The sequence below is a fragment of the Hippopotamus amphibius genome, chromosome 7 (assembly GCF_030028045.1).
Source record: "Hippopotamus amphibius kiboko isolate mHipAmp2 chromosome 7, mHipAmp2.hap2, whole genome shotgun sequence".
NCBI lineage: Eukaryota > Metazoa > Chordata > Mammalia > Artiodactyla > Hippopotamidae > Hippopotamus > Hippopotamus amphibius.
The window spans coordinates 73623357-73644639 of NC_080192.1; the positions used below are offsets into that span (position 1 = coordinate 73623357).

The 21283-nt window shown below is 44.9% G+C and overlaps 1 protein-coding gene across 10 annotated transcripts in view; it reads right to left on the reverse strand.

Annotated features, from left to right (window-relative positions):
• The window catches only part of BCL2L11 (BCL2 like 11), a 46153-nt gene that overhangs the window by 14217 nt on the left and 10653 nt on the right, over nt 1-21283 (reverse strand). For 5 of the 10 annotated variants that reach the window (XM_057742386.1, XM_057742384.1, XM_057742382.1 and 2 more), the window contains one exon: nt 2526-3444. In XM_057742386.1, coding sequence (XP_057598369.1) covers nt 3137-3444 — 308 coding nt within the window. In that variant the 3' untranslated portion in view covers nt 2526-3136. Of the gene's footprint in view, nt 1-141; nt 267-2525; nt 3445-18503; nt 18548-21283 lie in introns of those variants that run through there. The other 5 variants (XM_057742388.1, XM_057742385.1, XM_057742381.1 and 2 more) reach the window with 3 other exon arrangements.

Here is a 21283-nt window from a genome sequence, read left to right on the forward strand (position 1 = left end):
CAATTATTTCAAAACAGGAAGTTATAAAAATACACTACACTTGGAGCAGTAAGACTCCCATCAGGTAGAGGGGTGGGTCGCCGGGCGATGACACCGAATCACAAAAGGAGAAGGGGACATGCACCGGGACTTTGAGCTCACCTGTGCCTCTCTCACCTCCTGCTTCAAGGATTCAGACTCCACAGCTCCGTCTCATACGCTTCCCCACTGCCCTCAAGTGCACTGAGCACATGACAACTACACGACAACTTCCTCTATTGCTCTAACTGAAAAAACGGGAAAATATCCTGTCAGGCTTCACAAGGCTCATGGCAACAAATGACCAACACTTTACAAAAGGTACTGTAACCGTATTAAGCAAATGAAGACACCGAACATTTAAAAGGCTGCGATCCACCATGAAGCGGCATGGCGATGGACTCTGCTTGCCAAGAAGTGACACGTCCCCGGACAGACAGCGCGTAACTTGAAAGAAAAACGCCTCCCATTTCCTTCCCAGACTTCCACCCCCAATATTCAACAATGGCCCATCACTGTGACCACAGACAATGGACTGTTTTGAATATGACAACTATTAAGACAGGCGTCTGCAGCCCTGGGGTCACTGTGTCACTATCCTGAGTTTCAGAGTCTGCTGTCGCATTGAAATGGCTGTTTATAATACCTGGAGAATATGTTTGTTTCGTGTTCGAAAAACCAGGTTATAAGCTAGAGTCTGTCCCTACTCCTCCCCCAATATTCCAGCCCTCTTAGAAAGCTAGAGTCCTTTCAATGATTGGCAACTGCATTTTTGCATTGCTTCATTTTAAGGAGATGCCAAATAAGGTTCTCAATTACAAAATACTACAAAATACTGCAATGAGACTCACTTCTATTTATCTTACTCAAAGCACTGAGAACAAATAGGTTACATCTCACTTGAAAAAACAGACATGAGCATCTTCAATATTAAACCGTGCAGTAACACTGGGAGCAGAGTGGGGAGGAAGGGCGTGAAGTGTCAGAGGCTGTGCTCCCACCTGCAATGGAGAGGCAGGTAAGGAGACCACCCGACAGCCTGGGTCTCCTCCACACACGATCTGAGCTGTCTACCACCTCGCAGCCTACGTGTGGGGATGGCTGTGCCCCCTCCCTCCCTCCCCACTAGCCCTTGTGTCTCATCACTGACCACTCAGGGCCACCACGGAAATGCATGGAAACCAGGCGCATCCGGGCAGGCTCAGGGCAGAGCTTTGTAGAGTCACTGATACTTCATACAAGTCTAAAGAGAATCTCGTGCAAAATCTTCTGATTCAACCCAAGGATGGAGCTGTGCTGACTCCTCTCGGTGTCTAGAGCTCCCCGGACTCTGAAGGCACCAGGGCCCGACAGCCTCATCTCTCCTGGGGAGCCCCACCCAAGCCAGACCTGGAGCCCCAGGGACCTCCACCCACCCCACCCCGAGATGGGGGGAGGAGGCAGGCCCAGCGTGCTGGTCAGTTCATGGCCTAGGCTCGCCCTGCAAAGCCATCATACCCATCAGAAGTGACCTCAGCCTGCTGGATTCATGACACATTCCAGAATCAGGACTGGATGTATTCAGCCGACCCTCTTGAAGGGCCCAGCGTCCCGAATATCCTAGGGCCCTGTTTCTGACCACTGTCTCCTGGTCCAGTGGGAGAGCCGAGTCCACACACACACAGAGTAATCCTGAAATCCCACCAGAGAAACCGAGGCAGAGGAACTGGGTGAACGGTAACTTTCGTGGCAAATTACAATCCACCTCGCAAAAGTGATTGCCATTTCAGATCTAGGCTGAGAGGGAATTTCTGTTCTGTGAACGGGTCCCCATCAGGTGTCGGCTGCCAGGCATTCTGCCAGCTGGACCCAATATCACAAGAAATTCTGAAGCCCATTCATCCATGTGACATTTCCCATTTAATGACAGAATCGCACTATAGCACATTTCCCATCAAACACACACATACACACCCTATAGAAGGTGTGAAGAGGGATCCAGTGTGAGTTTTCTGAAAGTCCCTAACTCCCTTCCGGAGATTCTATACTGAAGAAATGAAAGACCCTCTTGTAATGGGAAAACATCTCCATGTATGTTTAAAAAAGCTTAAAAGGCATGTATGTATGTATGTATGTATGTATGTATGTAACAGGAAAACAAGACCAACTGAAAGCAATTTACAGGTAGCATCCGTTTACTTAGCAAGAGCTAGCTACAAAAGAGACTAATATTTAAAGCAGGATACAAATATTAGGGTGTCCGAAGCATAAACTCCCTCCAGAAGAAAAAAGAAAGAAAAAAAAAATTCAAGAGGTATTGATATGAAACAATAGTGTTTGGGGAAAAAAGGAGTCAGATGAGAAGTAACACAGTAAGAAAATGATATTAAATCTTATTTTGTAGAAAATAATTGTTAAGTGCTTCCTTTTGGGTAAATCAACAAAAATATCTTCAAACACAGTTGCCAGAAAAAAAGGTAAGCGAGCCCAAATTACACTCTCTCACACATTTGCTGATGTACCCCTACAGGAAGTAGTCACACATGCTCCTAAGAGCCTAACTGCCTGGGTGAAAGCCTACACATCTTCCTGTCTTCCTCTGTGGGAATAAGGTGTCCAAATGGTAACATGTATTGCTGCTGGAAAAAACAAAATACACTCTGTGTCTGCAGAATAAGATCTAAGGCTGAATTTTTTTTTTTAAACCAAACAGCACACCTCAAACATTCCAGTGGCACTCAATGTGAGGTGTAAAATTTCTTATACCCCAAATGACAGGCTATTAATTATTGGCCCCCAACACGTTTCAATAAATGAATGCCCAGGACAGCAGTGGGGGCTGGAAGGGCACAGAGGCGCTCCTGCCCTGCCTCACTGCCTGGTACATCACAGGGGAGACTTTTACTTGGCAGCTGGCATCGCGCCCTCTGGCTGAGTGAAGACGGAAATTCAAAAATGTCTTTACCTTCGACCCAAATTGCCTCCAGGGAGGGCAGAATCACCCTCTCGGGCTTGAAGACTATGTGACTATTTATGTGCAAATATTTCAAAGCATATAAATAATCCCTTTTTTCCAAGCATGGAGGGTCTAAGGTTTGTGCTCCTACCATCCTTTGGCTGGCCTCATATTGTACTCTGTCTAATGGCCGCCACTTAAATTCAGCCATAAAAACAAATGGAAAATGGGAAAGGAGAAAGAATGGTAGGTCACACGTAGGTAATACTGCTCATTTCCAGAATAAGCACAGGATGTATTATTAGTCTTTCTTTTTTTTTTTTTTACTGGCAGGGAGAGGCAGGGTGTGAGGGAAAAAGGGGGTAAAGAAAATATCATTACCCTCCTTGGGTAATATGCATTAAATTCGTCTCCAATACGCCGCAACTCTTGCGCAATCCATATCTCCGGGCGCATATCTGCAGGTACAGCCTGAGACTGCCTCATGGAAGCTGCATCAGAACAAACAGAACAAAAATCACATTGTTTTCCATAGATCATTTAGCAAGTCCCAAAGGTCAGTTTCTAGAAGCAAGCCCATCTCACACACGCTTTCATGTTTTTTGGGATGCTCCCTAACCTCAAGAGCTACGACCATGCATTCGAGATTACGGTGGCAGGTTCTGCTATGTAACTCTGGTTCAAGAATGAGGGACATGGAATAATTTTCTTTTCCACGACTGGAGATTCAGAATTGCCAAATTTAAAAAACTCTTGGCCAGTGAATTACACATTTCCATTTCAAGAAGGCAAACTAACACAAAAACAGTTCCATCCTTACCGCCCAAGAAATATCCTTGAAGTCTACAAGAACGTAAAAATTCAGGCTGCCTGCAAAATAACTATATTTTCATCTTAAGGCAAGGTAAAGTTTCTAGGAAAATGTCAAACCCTATTCAAAGCAAATTCAGTGAAAACCTGAGAAATGAATGAGTTTGTCGCCATGGAAGGAGGTGCAGTGATACACAGCCAGTCTGCACAAGCACCACCACGGGGCCAAATTAAAGCATAATTGCATGTTTTGTCTCCATATTAATGCAGCCAATAAAGACGGCCTCAAGTCTGCAAACACCACATGGGGAGAGGAAATGTTTTGGGTGTGAGAGCAAAGGCATTTCTGAAAGGAGAAAAAAAGAGGGGAGGTTCGCCCTTTCATTAAGCTGTCACTCCCATCCACACCCAGTACATTCAGCAGTCGGTTAATAAGCCCATTTCAAGGCCACATGACGGCCAAAAATGAAGCATAAAAATGTGAATCGTCCAAAGATCCCACTGAGCATTAGGAAGACGACATTCTCCAAGCACCACGAGGAAAAAGCATTCTCCACACTCGGAGGAGAACAGCTGGGTAACACGGGTAACAGGAAAGGAGATGAGATTCTTGGATTTCAACTGCTATTCACATGCGGCTTACAGCTAACTTCCTGTTCAAAGGGGCACACTGTACTGGCAATTAAACACACGTGTTACGTTTTAACCACAGCGAAATATTTAAACACCTATGATAATCAGATTTTGCCATGAATGTGAATATAGCTTCCTGTTTTGTATTTTTGTAAAAAAAAAAAAAAAATTGTATGTTGTATCTGGAGCTTTATTTACCGTTACAAATAAATAATGATGTTGGTTCCTAGCTCTATAAAAGCACTTAAAAGTGAGCTCTTTGTTGAGTTTTTACCAAGTCTTCTCAAATCTCTTGCCCCAACTTCTCTGTCCCTCAGCCCTCACCCAAGAGAACTGAACAATGACCCCACAAAGGCTGAGAGAGGCAGGACATCCTCTGTGTGTGTGCACGTGTGTGGGGGTGCTGAACAAAGCACACATGTGGATCCTCTCCAGAATTATCTGTGCTGGGAATGCACCAGAGGGCAGATTCCCCAAGGACCCCTGGTGAAGAACACAAAGGCTGAGGACGGGGAAACTTTTGGGATAAGCCAGGCATGCCCCATGAATACCCCTCCCACCACATAGAAAACTGCCTTGGCTGTACCTTGTCACATGAATAATTTTATCGATACTCTGCAGGAGCCTATTAAAATTAAATTTTAAGTGGCAAAACTGGCAGGAAACAGAATTTCAGGGTAGCTGTGATGCCAAGTGGTCTGTAATAAGTTCACTCCCTTCTCCTGGGTTTGCAGCGCTTTCAGGATTTTGTCCATGACAGGTACTAGATCATCACTATCTTTTTATTCTGTTGGCCAAATCAAGTGCTCTTTCCCTGACTTTAGAAGCTGTTGTCACCAAGTTAACTCACCCTGGAGGAAGAGGAAAGCCTCTTTTCTCGGAAAGATCGCTGTGGCCAGCACCTGCGGAGTCCTCTCAGGGAGATGCGGGGACCAGACCAGCCACGCAGGATGCCACGTGGCTGCTCAGAGTCCCTGTCACCCCCCTCCTAGGCTCCAAGCCCTACTCACGTCTCACTATACTTGGCTCTCTGTGAGAGAGTAAATCTGCCTTCAATCCTAGAGTCAGAAATGAAGAAAATGCCAATTATCCAAAGAAAATCTGTGAAATGTACACTGCATGTTTTACAAAGATGATGATGAGTAAGTCAAGACATTCACTAATGTACCCAACGAATATGAACCCCACACACCAGACACAGCTCAGGAGATGGTCTGGGTACAGCAAGCAAAGACGCCCAAGCCCTGCTCCCACGAGCTTACATTCCTGTGGATTAAATGCTACATTTCAACTAAATGCTCAATTGCTTCCGGACAAAGACACTCCTATAACACAAAACAAAGCTAACTCCCCAACCTGGCAAAGGAAGCCTATTGAATTCTATCTCACACCATCACTTATGTATGTGGTGTAGAAGGTTCTGTCTGGCTCATGTGAGGGCTGGCAGCCAGAAGCACCACCACGGGAGCAGGTCCAATATGAAAACGAGCGCCTAGTGACTGCATCTACCTGGCCAGCAGCTGACAAGGACGTGTGGAACTCTGGGGGCCAGATCCAACTTGTTTAGCTTAGAGACAAATGCCCTGCTGTTTGCGGGGGAAGGAGCTAAGCAGATGTTTCTTCTACAGAAAGAAGAGTTCCACAGCGAACGGTTAGCTTCAATGAACGCACAGAGAGAAACACATCCACGTGGTCTGGCAGTGAGACTCAGGTGGGTGTGTCTGTGGGAGGCCCGGGAGGACGCACTCTTAGGAGCTCCTGGGGCAGAAGGTCCACAGACCAGGCCCTGAGAAATAGAGCAGGGGGAAGAAACCACCGATGAGTTCTGGGGCCTAGACGTGTGTCTTCAGAGAAGAGACAATATAAATTCACTTCTGCAAAGGAGGACTGATCTGTCTGGGCTACTCTTACACAGCAGCTATCATCATTTGGCTTCAAGAATTAGAGGTTTTTTTTGAGAGGCAAATACTGTTCTTATTCTTTGAATTTATAAACCTAAAAATGAATGACCAACATTCATCCTGCAATAAAACCTAGCCGATATATACAGAGAGTATTGGTTTTAAGGTAAGATCATAAGATAAAAATTCTATTTCAAATATTTTCAAAGGCATCCTATGCCTATATTTTAAAAGGGTAGCCTTAATCTCAGTGAATACAGTGTTTGCTGTTTTTTTTTTTTTAAGTGAATGCTGGGGCCAAACCAATTTCTTTAGAGAAAGCCTTACTTTCAACAAATGCTGTTCTCTTTATATCCTTCTGATAGACGTATGAGGACAAAACTCATTTTTTTGTCTCCCAATCTTTCTTTCCGGCTTCAAAAATTATGTTCTTTGTGTTTCACCATATTGTGTTCCTGATAGATTGGGTTTTTTTAAATACATCTTTATTGCAGTATAACTGCTTTACAATGTTGTTGTTAGTTTCTGCTGTACAACAAAGTGAATCAGTTATTATCTAATACAGCGGATTTTTTCCACCTAAATTTCAAAGATTATTTCTCAAGTGACAAAATCTCTCCTTTATTTTGAGGGGTGGGGAAGCTTTTCCTTAACTTCATCACTAGTGTAATCTTGGTGTCTGTCCTATGTGGTCTCATGTCACATGAGAACCTAGCAGGACTAAGAATGGGGTCTGGCTGACCTGAGAATTTGCTTGTCAGCCCCACGGTGTCACTGGTCGGAGCCAGAATTAAGCTTTTTTATTCCCTTTATCACCAGTTTGCTGAATTCTGAACCACCACAATGGGGAAGGGATCCATGGCTTGGTATTCTGAAGGTGAACCTGCAGCTGATGGGATTCAAGGGCAGGGGATACTCAAAAAACACATGCTCACTCCTACAATCCTCTCTAGATACTCAGTCGGCCTGCTCCCATCCTCATACAACCCGCTTATCAAAAAGATAACATATTTATATCTCTAGTCTCTAAGATAAGCATGAAGCATATAAATATTTTATTATACTATCTGCAATGTGCTTAACAGCCGTAAATATTGATACCTGACCAATAAAATGGGTCTTTATTTGAAACAAAAGCTCTTAGATCACATTTTTAACTAAGGCAATTTTCCATAAACATAAAAACTTCAAAGGGGAAACTGTGATGAGGTGTATTTTCACCCACAGAAGGTGTAGTTTCAGCATTTAAGAAAGCGTTTAAGAAACACATTTCAGCATTTAAGAAAGCATTTAAGAAAGTGTTTCATGCCATAAACCTGCTGCTGAAACAGAAGAGGGGAGGGGAGGAAAGAGGAAAAGGCATACTAAAATATAAACTGCTCTTAATGTAAAGCTATTACTCCAAAGCTGTAACCAGAAGTCCACTCAAGGCCAGCTCAGGTCCGAGAGCACCACACTGAGCTGGGGAAGTTGCTGGGCCCAGATTTTCTAACCAAACCCGCTCATCAAAAATTAGAATGCAACCGTGTCAGACAGAGGCAATTTTGTCAAAAGTGTGAAATGTTAGTTGAATTTTCTTCAAAACTCTTGGAAACAATTTTCTGAGTTCTAGCATTTACCAGTAACCTAATTTCCTATAGAAAGAAAAAAAAATCCCACGAGGTCTATGATTACTCTCTTTTTCTATACCGGTGTGAGGGGTGGGTAGAAAGGAGGACATTTTTCAACGCCAAAGAACTAACTTACTGAAAGATGTGCAGTACTGAATTAAGACTGTTGTGGTTCAGCTACAGAACTAGTTTCCAGCCCAGAGGGTAATTCCAGATCTTAAAAGCTCAGCAATTGAAAAAAAAAATTAATATCGTGGTTAAGTGGCTGATAGTGAAATCAGGCTGAGGCTTTCGGAAAGGGCTTTCTGTAGCACCGCCAAGCGAGAGTGGGAAAATTTTAAAAAACGAGATTGTCAATGCATAATGAGCTCAACATCAGTCAAGCCAAACCTTCTGATTTTTCCTGAACACCCAACCGCTTCCACCCCACTGTTCCGAACGGCAGGTGTTCAAAGGGGCTGAGGTCACATTCTGACGTTCACTGCCACCTTTCCAGACCCGGCGGCCTACCCAGCGCCATCCATCTGACCGCGGAGCGTGCGTGTGTGCTGGGGGTGGGGCAGGGGGACTGTGCGGTACCCACGCACACACACCACTGGGATCATCCTTGGGGACGGGATGCTCTCACGTCCCAGGGCTGTGGCTGTTTCAATTCCCAGCACATCACTACTGGAGCTTCAAGTGCAGAACCAGAAACCTAACGAAAATCCATGGAAACATTTCACCCTGTAGTGTTTTCAGATGTTCAGTGAGCTACAAAAACTGGAGTAGCATCAAGATCAGATTTTCAAGTAATCAACGTGAATGGAGCTCTGAATGAACACTCAACTCAGAGCAGAGAAAGGGTTTCTTGGTCCCTGAGGAGACACGTAAAGCATGACTTTGAAGAAATGATTGTTTTTATTTTAAACACACCATAGAACATACTTAGATGAGTAAGTGCTCGTTTTGCCCAGCACTTACCAGGGACTGTGAAGCAGAAAGAAAGGGTGGAAAAAAAGCCCCTCCTCCTGGCATCTTTATCCCTGAGGAGACTCTGATTGAACCAAAGGCCATAAAGGACCACTTCCCTGTAGGCTCTGAAAACAGGGCTAAACCAATTCCAAAGGAGATGCTCCAAAAATAGTCAGAAGAAGTGCTGCTTCTGCAGGTGACCACTCTGAAGGTCAACATTCATTTGCAGAAGTAAAAATCCTGGGATGTTTATTCAACCCAACAGTCTCCTTACTTAAGGGGCTACCTTCAGAAATATCTTTCCCAATTGAGATTTACCCACAGCTTACAAGAAGGAAGCAACCAGCCAGCCGGCCAAGGTTTCCATAGGAATCCCACCTGAGTGACGAGGCTGTCTCAGCTGCCCAGAATCCCCAGCCCCAGGGGAAGGAGGGCCGCTGCCACGGTAACCCGACTGCAGTAAATGTATCAGAAATCACCTTCAACTCTGATGGTTCTCAGAAAGCAAATGAGCCAAAACCCAATTACACACACACACACACACACACACACACACACACACACACACACACACACACACACACACACACGACACACACACCTCCCCTTCTGGGTCTATTATTTCTCAATTCCATCGTTTTATTTTTTGATAAGTCCTCTATCAATTCCACGGAACCAATGAATGAAAATGAAATGGATTAGAAATAAAATAAAGGGATAGTATTCAGCATCAGTCCTCACGAAGTTCCTAAACCTGTTTTTCCTCGGTACACACGTGGGTCAAGCTTGAGCAGTTGCATGAATTCAAGATGGTGCTTTATAAACAGCAACTAGGATAAAAAGACAAAACTAAGAAGCTTATGAGATGCGACCAGCATTTTCATACTTATTCCTTCCATGTGTACTGCCCACTGCTCTTAAGTGGCCGTGAGTAAGAAAATCAAAACAAGCTGCTCTGATCAATTTCCAGTCTGACCATTTGGAAACTGCCAGTAAACCAAGGCTGTGAAGCTGGAGAGAAGTCTGAAAACCAGCGCTTTTATCTTCCCCCTTTGACCACTACCTGCTTCTTACAATAAAATATGAATCTAAAGGCATTAAGATGAATGTGTTATGCCTTTTTACTTAACCATTCAACCTCAGAAGACCTAGTTACCCATCTCACCTGAGCTATCCCCTACACACATATTTTCTGGAAGCCAGTGATGTGCCAGGAGCAAACCCAGATCCCGAGTTTTTACGTCTCTGTCCAAGGACATACCCAGCTAACTCTGGGTCACAGCAGAAGCCAGCATCTTACTCCAGGTGGGAGACCTGGCAGGAGCCTCCTGCACCATGACACCTGGTCACGCGGCCTGGGACAGGTGTATACCTTTTCCTAAGGCACTGCAGTCCTCGCTGATAGGCATTAGGTGCTACAAGGTTCCCCCTCCTGGGAACTGGAATGTTCCCGTCTAATCCCAGCTCCAATCTAGATTCTGTCCCCTGGGGCTACAAAGACAATCTATGATCCCTCTCAATTTCTCTTTCGAATCAAAGAAGTTGCCACCACGTGCCCCAGATCTGGTCCTAAACCAGTTCCTGCCGTGTGCCTCTCATGATGAGCCTGGGAAGGCCCTCCATCACCACTCTGGTCCCCTTCGGGATGCTGCAGAAACATGATGCTCTGAACAGTGCGCAGCCGTGGTCTGCACCGGGTCTGGCCAGGGGCAGGAGGACACAGGACACCGCTGTTCCTCGCTTTCCCTACGCTGCCCCTAGCCCCACTGTCTCCAGGGCAGCTGCGCATCTATTTCCATAGTCCTAGATTCCTTCCATAAGATCATGGAGGACTTGGCTGTGCCATCTTATTCTGAAAACAAAAAAACAAAAAAAACAAAAAAACCCCAGACTAAGTCCAGTCCAACCTCTTGCTCCCTCCACTGACAGTGGAGGTAACTTCTTTTTTTTTTTTTTTTTGGCACACGGGCTTAGTTGCTCCGTGGCATGTGGGATCTTCCTGGAGCTGGGATCGAACCCATGACCTCTGCATTGTCAGGCGGATTCTTAACCACTGCGCCACCTAGGAAGCCTGGAGGTAACTTCTTATCCAGACAATTTATTTCACCACTTATACCATCAAAACTACAAAGAAAGGAAAGCTTTTGGCAGACCTTTTATTTTTTTTGGCCATGCCACGTGGCATGTGGGATCTTGGAACCTGAGCCCCCTGCACTGGAAGCGCGGAATCTTAACCCCTGGATGGCCGAGGAAGTCCCCGGAGACCTTTCGAAAGTAAATATACAACTCTACCCATCAGCTCCTTTCAGACTGTTCATTAGAAATAAAGTGTTAAAATTTTGAAGTTACTAGCTCTCGGTAACCATCCGTTGTTCCCAGCCCCAAATCAGATCTGGGGAAGGAAATGAGAATTTAAACTACAAATATAAAAATTTCTGACTACAGAGTGTATGTGGCTTCCTCTATGAAATTCAATGCTGGTGGCAGGAAACAGGTGACAAAAATCTCTTCTCCTTAGTTCACGTGGAGTTCTTAAGCATGACTTGACTTTGTCTTAATGACAGTGGAGACTAAGGCAAGGGGCAAAAACAGAATCCTCAAAAGCTACATCTGAAACAGCTTTCCAATTAAGACGTGTAAAAGCCTATAATTTTATTTATGCAGTTAAAATTTATACTGGCAGTGCACTAAATGAAGCGTTCATCTGTTAACGCAGATATACGGCGATTGATAACACACCAGAAGGATGAGGCATAATGAAAGCTTCCCACTTAAAACAAATGCACAAGAGGCAGCTGCCTCTTTTTATCCCACATCGTATCAAGAGAGAAAACATTACACCTCAATTCCAGACACTATTTTGCATAATCACAAGGATGGAATCGTCATGTTTGGACATTTGATGGTTTAAATATTTGGGCTCAAAACATATGTCTGTCGCAGTTGGGCTGTCTGACTCCTCCCTACGAAACTCACAAAGCTTGTGCGTCTCAGGAGCACATTTATGCTGAAAGGGGGTACCCCTCCAAGGGATACAGGCAAACACAGCCCCAAAGCCTTTTACAGGAAACCCAATGATAAACAGAAATGCAAGAACTGAACACTGCGTAAAAAAATAAGAAAACCGAAAGGCTAAAGTGAGCAGAGAATGTGACTGGTATGGTGAGCAGTCAACCAGAAAGATGGCTGGAGTCTAATCTCCTTCATCCACTGACCAGCCTGTACTAACCTCGCTCAAGGCACTACCTAACCTCTGCGCCATGTGGCAATTCCAGGGGAAGTCCTAGGCTTCCTCTGCAAACCACAAAAAAGTTCTGTCAATGGCTGTGCCATGTGCCCCCAACAAACGAAAAGAATGGAAGCTAGAGTTGCTACCCTAGGGCAAATATGAGTGTAAGATGTACAGAATTCTGCACTGAAAGATGTCCAGTATGGTGGTGTCAAAGGTCTCTTATCTGCTCAGGTTCTCATGTTCTTCCTCCTCCTCTTGAAGCTCTTTCTCCTCCAGAGACACAGCTGCTGGCCAAGCTCTACTGCCTCATGGGCTCAGATCCTGCATGCGATGGTTTGGCTACCCCTCGCTTAGAAACCCACTGTGTGATACCAACTGAACAGGGTCTTTCCAATTCAGAGCAACACTGCCCACCCCACTGCACCCCACCCCCCAACCCCTGGACACCCTTCATCGCTCTGACCCCTGCAGACTGGCTGCAACACCCTCCCCATTCAGGAGGACACTGGTCTCCAGCCAGGTGGAGGGACTTGCTCCTGGGACTGGACGGCATCAGAGGAAGGACCAAGACTGGTCCAGGTCACCTGCTGGAGCCTTCCATTTCAACACTTCCTATCAAACTATCAGAAAAAAGGACCGGAGAGAAAACGAAGCATGGTGTACTGCATATGTCAGGCTTTCCTTATAGAGAAAACCCAGTTCTAAGCGCCAAACAAGCCCAGTGATAAAATCCACATGACAAAAGAGGGGGGAAATCACAGACCCTCAGTCACTGCCTTAAATATCACTGAATCCTCTTTAAATCGACAAATATATGCTTCCGCCACGTACCAAACTGTTTCCTTAGGTTGGTGAGTTGTTTTGACCAGTTTAGCAGAATTTATGCTCAGCTGTAAATAAAACTGAGGTCTAAATTCAAATACTAACATAGCATAGATTCAGAATTTACTGCTAGACTACTTAGCATTAAGAAATTTCTCAAGGGATGAAAAAACAAACAAGAAACCTTTCAGTCTCTTCCCCAGAACTTATTCCGCAGCAAATTCACCCAAACTAAGGCTGTCAAGCGAGGCTCCTCTCATACACAACCCCCCACTCCAGTCGCATGTTCACAAGAGAAAAACAGGTCCCTTCCACACAAGCAAACTTCTGTAAAAAGTCTCAAATCACTCATTAAATCTATAAATTGCTTACATCAAAATGTTTTAGGAACTGGAATGGGATGCATTCTCTGATCCAGGAACATGACTTATTTTGGGGAAAAAAAAAAAGTTCCCAGAGCGACTCAGATAGTCGAGAATCACTGTGTCAAACTGGTTTTAATTTTAGCACATACACCCTCTTGGACTGAAACGGTTGACCCTTTTTCTTTTTTTTAAAGAAATTTCCACTTCTAAGGAAGGGCCGCAAATTCCAAACTAAAGAAGCATCGTGCCCTGTGCAGAGAGCCAGGTGCCCATGCCAAAAGCCTGGGTTCACACCCCTGGCTCCAGCATCGACGGGGCCTCGAACAGCCCTCACTCCCGGCCTGAGGGCACACGAGGCCCAGCAGTCCCTTCCCAGGAGCTGGTCTGCTTCATCACTGTCTGGCTGAACCACAACTCTACTCACGAACCGAGGAAATGCAAAGTGAATTTGCGTTTCCCACAGGACACTGGGGATACCGACTCATCCTAAGCAAATACTTAAAACCACGAAGGCCCAGCCTCTTACAAACTGGGCTTCAACTCGTCCACCAGGGAAACGTTTGTCCTGACTGCTGGCATTGGTCAGCTCATAGCGTGTGCAGCAAAAGTTCCCAAGGATTCATGATTCACTCAGAAGTAAAAACCAAAATTTAACAATGGCCAGAGGAGCGGAATTTCCTCAGGGAAAAGGGAAAAAAAATTAAAAAGCTGTTTTAAAATTCTCGATTCTATTCAGGCAATGAACATTTCTAATGTTAAATCAGTGAGCAAAATACCTCTTATTTTGAAAAAAGTTACAATCACTTTTGATTGCAGGAAAAAGTAGTTCAGCCTGTGTCTTGTGTCTCCAGAGCGTTCTTTCTCCAAATGTACATCTTGAACTGCAGTCAAGTTTCTGCCAAATCAAATGGGCCGTCTCCCACAGGTGTCTCTGACACAGGCCTGGTTCAGACAGCCGGGTGCAGTGTGGGTTTCTAGATGTCTCTCCCTGGTCCAAAGATTCGCCAAGCTTCTCAGGGTGATGTCTGGGTTCATGGACAGGTGAGGGGTGATCTGGACCTCCCCCACCCTACCCAGGCCAGTCTTTAGAAAAGATTTTCTCTTTTGCTTGTTTGTTTGTTCCAGGACCTGGCGGGGTTAGAATTATAGTAGCATTTCCAGATGAATTCACTTCCCTGTGAGTTTCCTAAACTCCTGCAATAACAGCTCCTTTCCACCGAAAAGAGGAAAGAATGTTTCATTATGTCACCCTTACTGACCTGCCACGGTCACGACGGTCACTGAGCAGCAAGGAAAATAGTGACCGAGTCTCTACCAGCCGCTCTCTGTCCAGTAATTTATGCAAGAGTCCCCCAACCCTCGGAGGTGAGCACTTTTGTCTCCCTCTGATGGATGAGGAAATCAAAGCTCTCGGAGGGACTAGCCAAAGCTCAGATCTTCCCAGGTCACTCGAGGGTCTGAAGAACAGCCAGATGCCATCCAGACCCTGCTCCAGATCCAGGCACAGCCCTGCAGGGAAGCCAGTAGCAGCCCACGGGCGCCGAAATCAACCGCTAACGCTGCCAGATGGAGATGTTTCACAACAAAACACTCACTTCGCTAAAATAAAAGGAAGGCCCCCAAAGAGTAAATGAGGGGGCTAACGTCCGTCTGGAGTATCTGTGGTGAGCAAAAGCTTGATCTCACCTGGATGAAATCTTTACCAGCATAAGGGGTGTGACAGTTAATACTGAATCATTAAGAGTAAGTTAATACTGAATCTTACATGCCACAGTGACGAGCTGCTGGGCACGCCAAGAATGAAGATTAAAATTAACAGACAATTTAAAATCTATATGATTTATTAAATCTATTCTATTATGAATGCCAGTCATGATGATTTCCCACATTAAAAAAAAGATAAGACTACCTGTAAGCTGAATACCAAAATATTCACTCTTAACATTGTGATATATTTTCTTCCTAATCTTTTTGTTACGCTTATGAACTTCTTAACACCAAACTCTGTGTTAATGGAGTAGATGTTCATGTCCCTCATAAAACTCACATGTTTAAAATCTCATCCCCAGTGTGATGGTACTTGGAGGTGGGGCCTTTAGGAGGTGATTAGGTCATGAGGGTGGAGCCTCTGTGAATGGGATTAGTGCCCTTATAAGAGGAGGTCAAGGAGCTAGCTTGCTGTCCTTCCGTCATATGAGGACAGTGAGAAGGCGGCCACCTACAAACTAGGAAGAGGGCCCTCACCAGAGCCCAACCCTGCCGGCACCTTGATCTCAGACGTCCAGCTTCCAGAACTGCAAGACTGACGTTTATTACTGAAGCCACCCAATCTATGGTATTTTTGTTATAGCGGCACAGACTATGACACTAGGATGTCACCAAGAACTCGGTAACCTTTTTCAACTTAACACTATGCCAGGAGTATTTTCCATGTGATTATTCTTTTTGACAGTGTTAAGAAGATAGCACCACAGTCCGGCAAAAGGATGTGAAATAATGCAGAGGTTTCCTTATACCATTAGGACTGCCAACAGTTTTCGGGTTGGCATAAAAAATGCCATGATGAACCCTTTGCACGTACGTTTCTGCCAGCATTTCCTGCAAAAGGAAGGAACGGCAAGTCCTGTCCTGTGCCTGCAGAGCAGGGTCTGCGGGTGGGTGGCACAGCACTCACAGGCTGGGGCCCGACACAGCCCAGCCCAGGACCAAGTCGGTCAGGTCTTAAAGGACAGATGTTTGCTTTGTGTCCACAGGACGTCCACAGAGAAGCAAAGCAGTCTTAGGTCACTTGCCCAGACACAGGTCCTGGCCACAGACCAAGCAGAATGACCAGAGGACAGTGACCAGAAGGTGAAAGCAGCTGGAAATTTTGTCACAGGACTATACTGAGACTGAGGCTGACCCAACAAGAGGAGTCACTGGACTCCACGGTGGGAGGTGGGGGCCGGGCAGGGTTGTGGTCCACAGGGGGTCCCAACCAGCACAGGCGGGGTGACCACAGACCAGGGGCGTGCAGAGACTCGGGCACTGGGCAAGTGCTCTGATTCAGTGGTTTTAAATAAAGTAGGTCAGGAAGCGAGACATCAGACAGTCCTGCATTCAACCAGCAATTATGTGCACATGTGTATCTAGAAATCTAACACCACAAAGGCCCTAAATACTAACCAAGACAAATCTGTGGATGATTGATCTTTTCACTGCCTTAGAGCAGCTCTGTCCAATCAGACAGAGCTATGGGACCTGCCATTTTCCTTAATGAGAAACTCTCCCATGGCATGTGGCATCAGACTTGGGTCACCCATACGTTTTCAGGCAGTGAGTTCAAGGGCAGCGTGGGCTGTACCCTCTGTGGGCACATCACCAGGGCAATCATAACAATAGATACTACAGTTAGTATCTGAAAAAAGTGGCCAGGATTACTGCTAAACCTCTTCCCGACATTAAAAGCCTATTATTCCATCTAGAGAGTAAAAATAAAGGGTGAATGAAGTGATCTCTAAAATTCTGAGTACTACTTTGCAACCAGAGCCCATTAATACCAATCATAAATAGTTAAAAGAAGATATAGGTTTCTAGCTCCGCAAAGGTGGGGGTCACCCCATTCCCCTAGGTCCTCCTTTTTATAACTAAAACCCCTGGACTCAACAAGCAAGCACAAGGACTGAGAGGGGAAAGAGGGTGGGCTGCCTGGGGACCACAGGGCTGGAGGAATGACGGGGTGGCGAGTTCCCTGGTGTGCTTATTACTCACCACGTACCCCGGCCAGGACACTGCACAGGTCTGCGATGCAACCCTCAACAGGCATAGAGAAAATGCTCCAAGGAAAGCCTGTTCTCTTTAGCCAAAGGACTGGGGAATGAGGGCCCCCGAACAGAAAGCCTTCTGGCTGTACTTGCCCTACTCCAGAAACACACTGCACGCTGCCCATCCCCAACCCAGCAGGCATGGTTGGTGCTCTGAAACCACCCAGGTGCTGCTGGCAGGTTAGGCAGGGAGCTGATCTCCCAGGCCCCGCCCAGTGGAAACAGATGATGCTGCGATGCCCCCTTCAAGGCCCCACAGAGGGCTGACCCTCCACCCCAATGAAGCAGCACGGAGGTGGTACCAGGCAGGGTGAGTCACCACTACACACCCCCTCCTCCCCCCCCCCCACACACCAGCAGGCCCAGCCCCCACCTCCACCCAAGGCTGATGAGAAATGAGACAGAACAAGTTAGCGTGAGTCAGCCCCCGCTTCCCCCACCTCTGGTGGGGATGGGGGTGGAGGTCTAGCAGGAAGCTGAACCTGCCCAGCCCCTGGTAGCAGTAAGACTGAATGAGATGGTGGGAAACAGGGCTAGTGGCCCACTGATCCCCCTACCCCAGCCTCGAGAGTCAGCAGGATGTGGTGGGTCACTAAGCCCCCATGCCCACCTGGCAGGAAGGACAATAAGGGAGTACTCATACCCAGCAGAAACAAGGCCTGCAATGAGGAGAACGAGGCTCCACCCCCCCATCCCCAGCCTCCACCTTCGTGTAAAGGGTGAGCAGAGAGGAGCTGAGCTTTGGCTCCCACCCTGCCGAAACAAGGCCTGCAAGTCAGCCCTCCACGCTTTCCCCACATGGTGTCAGCAAGGGCCAGGGGAACCAAGAGTACACCCCCAAATGAGCTCTGTGAAGCCATGGGGGTTGGTGCCCCGCTTTTGCTGGGCAAGTAGCAGAAAGGCCAAGGAGGCCTTGGCCTTGAATGTCCAATCCCACGCAGCAGAAGCAGGCAAAATTTTAGATCTGAAAAATACATTTAAGGTTAAAAAGCAAAAAAATCACTGGACAGGACCAATAATAGAGTGGAAGTGACACAGCAGAGAATCAGTGGACACGAGGCTGATCAACAGAATTTAGTTAATTGGGATAGAGAATACATGATGAAAAATGAACAGTCTCGGGACCTGTGAGACCACAACAAAAACATTAATACTCTTGTCATGGGAGTCCCAAAGGAGGCAGGCAGGGACTGAAAAAACATCCAAAGACATAATGGCTGAAAACTTCCCCAAATTGGCAGAAAATATCAAACCACAGATTCAAGAAGCTGAGTAAACCTCAAAAGGGATAAACTCAAAGAAATCCAAGCCACATTAAACTTCTGGAAACTAAAAGACAAAGAAAAACCCCTGAAAGCAGCCAGACAGAAATGACATCTTACTTACAGGAGAACAATTCAAATGACAAAGGATTTCTCACCTGCAACCATGAAGGTCAGGAGGAAGTGGCATGTTTTTCAAGCACTGAAAAAAAAAACAACTGTCAACCGCAAATTCTATATCCAGCGAAAATATCCTCTGGGGTGGAGGGGAAATGCATTCTCAGATGAAGGAGAACTAAGGACTGTTGGTAGCAGGTCCATCATTGAAGACTGACTAGAGAAGTCCTCTCAACGGGAAGGAAATGATAACAGAGCTAGGACTTCAGGAAAGCAAAGAATATCGGAAAGGGAAAAAATGGAAGTAAATATAATAAACCCGTCAACTTCTCAGGAGTTTCTTAAATTATATTTGATGGTTGAAGCAAAAAATATAGCATCATCTGACATGGTGCTCAATGTATGTGGAGGAAATATTTAAGACAATTGTATTTAAAAACCGGGGCAGGTAAAGGATCTTAAAGGGAAGAAGTAAGGTACCTGTGCTGAAGCTGAAGTCATAAAATGGTAACACCACTTACAGTGGTAGATTGTAGTAAGTTACACCTGTATAGTGTAATGCCAGAGCAACACGTGTGAAAATGCTACCAAAAAAAAAAAAAAATCAAGATAGAACCCTAAAAAATGCTCAAATAACTCACAGTAAGATTGAAAAAAAGAAACAGGAAACAGAAACACAAACAGAGGAAACAGAAAGTTAGTAAAATGGCAGACTTAAGCTCTCACATATCAACAATCACCTTAAATACAAAGGGTCTAAATACACCACTGAAAAGACAGACTGGGTGTGGCAGAAAGAGACAATATAATGAGGTGCTGTATACAACAGAGGTAGGTTGGAAGAGGAAGGATGGAAAGACATACCATGTAAACACTGTTAACATTTTTTACAAAAAGCAGGAGTGGCTATACTACTATCTGATAAAGTAGACTTTACAGCTATGATAAAAGGGTCAATCTAACAGGAAGACGTAATTCAAAATGTGCAAACACCAAACAGTGCCAAGAAATATGCGGAGCAAAATCTGATGGATATGAAAGGAGAAACAGACGAATCCACCATTACAGCTGGGGACTTCAACACTACACTCTGAGCAACTGACAGAACTACTAGACAGAAAACCAGCAAAGACACAGAAGATCCAAGCAACACAACCAACCAATAAGATCGAACAGACAAATATATAATGAACACACCACCCAACAACAGCAGAAGACAGGTTTTTGTTTTTGTTTTTCAAGCACTCACAGATCATTCGCCAAAACAGACTGTATCCTGAGCCATGAAACAAACCTCAACAAATTTAAAAGAATGGAAATCATACCGAGTATGTCCTTTGACCATACTGGAATCAAACAAGAAAACAAGAACAGAAAGACAAGACAGTCGTCATGCACTTGGAAATGAAATAACGTATGTCTAAATAATCTAGGGTCAGAGAGGGAGTCTCAAAGGAAATAAAAAGAAAACACATAGAAGTCAATGAAAATGAAAACACGACATACCAAAACATGTGGGATACAGCTAAAGCAGGGAAGAAGGGAAATTTATGGCACTAAGTGCTTGCATTAGAAAAGAGGAAAGGTCTCAGAACATTACTCTAAGTTCCTGCCCTCCAGAAATTAGAAAAAACAAAACAGACACAAAGTGAATAGAAGAACAATAAAACAACAGAATTGAAAACAGGAAAATAATAGAGAAAAGTTGACGAAACAAAAGGCTGGTTTAAAAAAAAACAAAACTGGGGAATTCCCTGGTGGCCCAGTGGTTAGGACTCTGTGCTTTCACTGCCGTAGGCCCGGGTTCAATCTCTGGTCAGGGAACTAAGATCCCACATGCTGTGCACCACCAAAAAAAAAGCGTTTAAAAAAACAGAACTGACAAACTCTAGAAAGACTGCAAAAAAGATTAAAAAATAAGACATAAGTCACCAATATCAGGAATAAAACGGGCTATCATCACAGATCCGGCCTGCATTTTGAAGGATAATAAGGGAACACTACGAACGCTTCACAGGCTCAAAATTCAACAACTTAGAAGAGAGGGACCAATTCTGTGAAAACCACAAAGTACCAAAACTCAACCAAGATGAAACAGACAACCTGAACAGTCCTACAAACATTAAAAAACTGAATTCGTAATTTTAAAACACCCAGAAAAGAAATCTCCAGGCCCAGATGGTTTCATTAGAGTATCCCACCAAACACTGAAAGAAGAACTAGTACCAATTTTACAGAATCTCTTCCAGAATAGAGGAGGGAACACTTCCCAACCCACTCTTAAGGCCTTGATCAAAACCAGTCTCAATACAACAGATGAATACCTTTCATGAACTTAGGCACAAATACCCTCAACAAAATATTAGCAGATTCAATTCCGCAATTATGGAAAGAACGATACCCTGACCACATAAGATTTATCCCAGGCATGCAAGGTAGATTAATACTGAAAGTTAACGTAACACACCATACAGCAACAGGCTAATGTAAGTCATGTGATCATATCAATCGATACAGAATAAAAACAAAACCCAACATCCATTCCATGAATGATAAAAACTCTCAGCAATCTAGGAATAAAGAGAAATTTCTTCATATTGTTAATGAGCACCTACAAAATATCTACTTCATACTTAATGGTTAAGGACTGAAAACTTTCCTGCTAAGATCAGGAGAAAAGGCAAAGATGTCTGCTCTCACCACTCCTATTCACCATAGCACTGGAAGTTCTAGCCAGCACATTAGGGCAAGAAAAATAAATGAAATACACACAAATCAAAGGAAGAAATAAAACTGTGCCTATTTTCAGATTACATGACTG